The 4930-nt window shown below is 51.9% G+C and overlaps 1 protein-coding gene across 1 annotated transcript in view; it reads right to left on the reverse strand.

The window, feature by feature from the left end:
• The window catches only part of LOC105546097 (gamma-glutamyltranspeptidase 1-like), an 11883-nt gene that overhangs the window by 4544 nt on the left and 2409 nt on the right, over window positions 1–4930 (reverse strand). The window contains exons 3-6 of the mRNA XM_011989189.1: window positions 4294–4449; window positions 1477–1607; window positions 1142–1354; window positions 9–35 (exon numbers count right to left, since the gene is read on the reverse strand). Coding sequence (XP_011844579.1) covers window positions 9–35; window positions 1142–1354; window positions 1477–1607; window positions 4294–4449 — 527 coding nt within the window. The remainder of the gene's footprint in view (window positions 1–8; window positions 36–1141; window positions 1355–1476; window positions 1608–4293; window positions 4450–4930) is intronic.

Consider the following 4930-nt stretch of genomic DNA (forward strand, 5'->3'; position numbering starts at 1 on the left):
CCCAGGCTGCAGTGCAGTGGCACAATCTCGGCTCACTGCAACCTCCACCTCCCAGGCTCAAGTGATTCTCCTGCCTTAGCCTCATGAGTACCTGGGACTAGAGGCATATGCCACCACACCCGGCTAATTTTTGTATTTTTAGTAGAGACAGTGTTTCACCATATTGGCCAGCCTGCTCTTGAACTCCTGACCTACGTGATCCACCCGCCTCAGCCTCCCAAGGTGCTGGGATTACAGGAGCGAGCCAACGCACCCAGTCTTTTTCTTTTCTTTTCTTTTCTTTTTTTTTGACAGGGTCTCGCTTTGTTGCCTAAACTAGAGTGCGGTGGTACAATCATGGCTCACTGCAGCCTCAACCTCCTGTGCTCAAGTGATCCTCCCACCTCAGCCTCCTGAGTAGCTGGGACCATAGACACATACCACCACACCTGGCTAATTTTTTTTTTTTTCATTTTTTGTAGAGACGGAGTCTTGCTACGTTGCCCAGGCTGGTGTCAAACTCCTGGGCTCATGCAGTCCTCCTGACTTGGCCTCCTTAAGTACTAGGATTATAGGCGTGAGCTGTTGAGACGCTCCCATCCTCCAACTTTTATCCCACAATCTATTGTGCCTCCTTTGAGCAGTGTCCCTGGATAGACAGTGACTTCCCCTCAGGTACCTGGGGAATTTGGGGGCCTCCTCTCCACTGAAGACCAGATTAGATAAGAGAGACTCCACCTCACACTCTAGAGCGCCATCCCCACAAATGAACAAATGAGTGAATGGGATGCCTGTTGAAAAGGCAGGGTATAGACAGCCTGGGGTCAATTTTAGCTTCACCACCTCCCAGCTGTGTGACCTCAGCTGATTTGCATGACCTCTCTGAGCCTCAGCATCCCCACCCTGGAAAATGGGAATCCACACAGCATCCCCTATCGCAAAGGAGCAGGGAGGGGTGTGAGGGGCTTGTGGGTGAAAAGCACGGAGCACAGCCTGGGCCCCAGTGAGCCCTGGTCCATGAGAGCTGCTAGCATAATAATTATTCTCTCCGTGTGCTGCACAGGGTGGCCCCGGAGGCCTCAGCAGAAATAACAGAAGCTCCCGGCCCTTTACCCTGGTGATGATGGTCCTGACCACTCACTGTGGGAGGATGCTATGGGGCCAGGAAGGGATGGGGGTGCTAGAACTGCCCCCGGACCCTGATGGGGCCAGGCTCCTGTGGGCAAGGCCCCTTCCCGGTGGCCCAGCCGGCTCTGCACCCACTCCCCAAGCCTGCAGGACCGCTTACCGTCTTGGGACTGCTCCGAGCTGTTGAACATGCTGGCAAAGGCCAGCCTGGGGGCCACCTCGCGGGCGTTGATGACCTCAGCTTTTCCTAGAAGGAGAAGCAGGTAGGCAGGCAGACCCATGCCGCGTGAGCCCCGGGAACCACCCAGCTGTACCTTGGCCCAACCCACACCCCCTGCCCTTCTCCCTCGCCTCTCCCAAGGCACTCACGCGTGGTGCTGTTGTAGATGGTGAAAAATAGGCCTCCCCCGATGCCCATGCTGTGGGCATTCATGAGCCCCACACACAACAGGGCTGCAATGGCTGCATCCACCGCAGAGCCACCGTCCTGCAGTGCGTCCCTGCCATGTGGCACATAAAGACGTGAGAACCTGCAGGCTTCCATCCTGGCCCCACATTCACACCCTGCTGCCCACCTGCCTAACGGAGGATGGAAGAGAAGTCCATTCGAGTTTGGTTGTTTTTTTTTTTTTTTGAGATGGAGTCTCACTCTGTTGCCAGGCTGGAGTGCAGTGGCACAATCTTGGTTCACTGCAACCTCCGCCTGCCAGGTTCAAGTGATTCTCCTGCCTCAGCCTCCCGAGTAGCTGGGACTACAGGCACGCGCCACCACACCCAGCTTATTTTTGTATTTTTTAGTAGAGGTGGGGCTTCACCTTGTTGGCCAGGATGGTCTCGATCTCTTGACCTCATGATCAGCCTGCCTTGGCCTCTTTTTTTTTTTTTTTTTTCTTGAGACATAGTTTCTCTTTGTTGCTCAGATTAGAGTGCAGGGGTGTGATCTCAGATCACTGTAGCCTCAATCTCCTGAGCTCAGTTGACCCTCCCATCTCAGCCTCCCAGGTAGCTGGGACTATGGGCACATGCCACCACGCCCGGCTAATTTTTTCTGTTTGTTTTGCTTTTTGTAGAGATGGGGTTTTGCCATGTTGCCGAGGCTGGTCGAGAACTCCTGGGCTCAAGTGATCCACGCACCTTAGCCTCTCAAAGTGCTGGCATTACAGATATGAGTCACTGCATCTGGCCTTTGTTTTATGAGACAGAGTCTCACTTTGTCACCCAGGATGAAGTGCAGTGGCATAGTCCCGGCTCAATGCAGCCTTGACCTCCTGGGCTCAAGCAATCCTCCCACTTCAGCCTCCTGAGAAGCTGGGACTACAGGTAAAAACCACTGCTCTGGCAATTTTTTGTCTTTTTTGTAGAGACAGGGTCTCCCTATGTTGCCCAGGCTGATCTCGAACTCATGATCTAAAGCAATCCTATCACCTCAACCTCTCAAAGTGCTGGGATTACAGTTCCTCTTCTTCTTTCTTTTTTTTTTTTTTTTCCTTTTTTTTTCTGAGACGGAGTTTCACTCAGTCACCCAGGCTGGAGTACAGTGGTGTGATCTTAGCTCACTGCAACCTCTGCCTCCTGGGTTCAAGTGATTCTCCTGCCTCAACCTCCTGAGTAGCTGGGATTACAGGCTCACGCCACCATGCCCAGCTAATTTTTTGTATTTTTAGTAGAGAAGGAGTTTCACCATGTTGGCCAGGCTGGTCTTGAACTCCTGACCTCAGGTGATCCACCCTCCTCAGCCTCCCAAAGTGCTGGGATTACAGGTATGAGCCACCTCGCCCAGCCAGTTTCCTCTTTTTCAAGCAAACAAATGTATATGACTTTTATAAGTGGGGCAAAAAGGGAAATTGCTATATTTTATTAATAACTTTTTTTTTTTCCTGGCTGGGGACGGTGGCTTGCACCTGTAATCTCAGCACTTTGGGAGGCCAAGATGGAGGATCACTTGAGGCCAGGAGTTCAAGACCAGCCTGGGAAATATAGTGAGACCTCATCTCTCCAAAACAGTCTTTTTTAATTAGTCAAGTATGATGCACACCTGTAGTCCTAGTGACTCAGGAGGCTGAGGTGGAAAGATGGCTTAAGCCCAAGAGTTCAAGGCTGCAGTGGGCTATGATCATGCCGCTGCACTCCAGCCTGGGGGACAGAACAAGACCCTGTCTCAAAAAATCAAAAACACAACATTTGTTCTGTTTAAGCCTTTAGGAGGGAACTGATCATTGTATATAACACAAGATAGAAGTCTAAACAGTAGAGGCCAGGTGCTGTGGCTCACACCTGTAATCCTAGTACTTTAGGAAGCTGAGGCGGGAAGATCACTTAAACCCGAGAGTTCGAGGCTGCAGTGGGCTGTGATTGCTCCCCTACAATCCAGCCTGGGCAATACAGTAAGACTACACCTTAAAAAAAGAAATAAGCTGGGTGTGGTAGCTCACACCTGTAATCCCAACACTTTGGGAGGCCGAAGCAGGTGGATTACCTGAGGTCAGGAGTTCGAGACCAGCCTGGCCAACTAGTGAAACCCTGTCTCTACTAAAAATACAAAAATTAGCCAGGCATGGTGGCACATGCCTGTAGTCCCAGCTACTTGGGAGGCTGAGGCAGGAGAATCAGTTGAACCTGGAAGGTGGGGGTTGCAGTGAGCTGAGATTTCACCACTGCACTCCATACTGGGTGACAGAGCAAGATTCTACCTCAGGGGAAAAACAAACAAACAAACAAACAAACAAACACAAAAACACAAAAATTAGCTGGGCGTGGTGGCGCACGCCTGTAATTCCAGCTATTTGGGAGACTTAGGCATGAGAATTGCTTGAACTCGGTTGGCAGAGGTTGCAGTTAACTGAGATTGCACCACTGCCCTCCAGCCTGGTGACAGACCGAGATTCGTCTCAATAAATAAATAAATAAATAAATAAATAAATAGAAATAAGTAAAAATAACAACCAAACAACAAAACGGAGTTTATCCAAAGAGACAGAGACTCTTAGAACTGAGAAAAGGGGCCCTGTTGGGTTCTAGGAGACCCACACCCTGCTCTTGGGGTCACCGTCCCCTTCCCAGAGGCTACTGAGAGAGTCCAAGCAAAGCTTACATGTGGGGAAACTGAGTCTTACAGGGGCAGAGGTATTGTCCAGGTCCACTTGCCCGGTTTCCAGGGCCCATGACCCCATGCCCTGCCCTGCTCACCTCCCAATCTCGGAGCAGTGCTTGGCATCCGCAGCCACGGCAGCCCTGGCGTACACATGGTTGTCAGGTTCCTTGGAGGCCAAGGGCAGCAAGAGACAGAGGCCAACAATGTCCACGGCCAGCAGGCCCAGCACCACTAATTTCTTCATGGCTCTGCTGCACCCACGGGGTAAGGAGCAGGGTCAGGCCCAGCCTCAGACACACCCACAACTGAGCCTAATCTAGGCTGAGCTGAGCAGCTTCCCAGGATGCAGCAGAGAGAGGAGTATGAGGAAGAGGTAGACACGGCAGCCACTCTGGTTTCCCTGTTAATCCTCCAATCCAGCTTGATGGCTTTGTCACCACAACCCCAGAGCCACAAGGGTGAAACCAGAGCACAGCCCCAACCCCATTCACAAGCAGGAAACTGAAGCTTAGACAAAAGGCATTTACTGAGGTCAGTTGGCCCCAGGAGGTCTCAGACCTGAGGGTGAGCCCAGCCCCCAGCATGGAGTCACTACCCCTGGGTATGAGAACGCACAGATCTCTGGGGCTTCCCCAGGCCTGTCTACACCCCTGGACCGGATGCTTACCACCCAGACCTGGAGTTGGAATCTGTCTCCCACACTGTCTACCCTTGTGGTGCAGCGTTGAGAAT

The sequence above is a fragment of the Mandrillus leucophaeus genome, unplaced genomic scaffold, assembly GCF_000951045.1.
Source record: "Mandrillus leucophaeus isolate KB7577 unplaced genomic scaffold, Mleu.le_1.0 Scaffold349, whole genome shotgun sequence".
Taxonomy (NCBI): Eukaryota; Metazoa; Chordata; class Mammalia; order Primates; family Cercopithecidae; genus Mandrillus; species Mandrillus leucophaeus.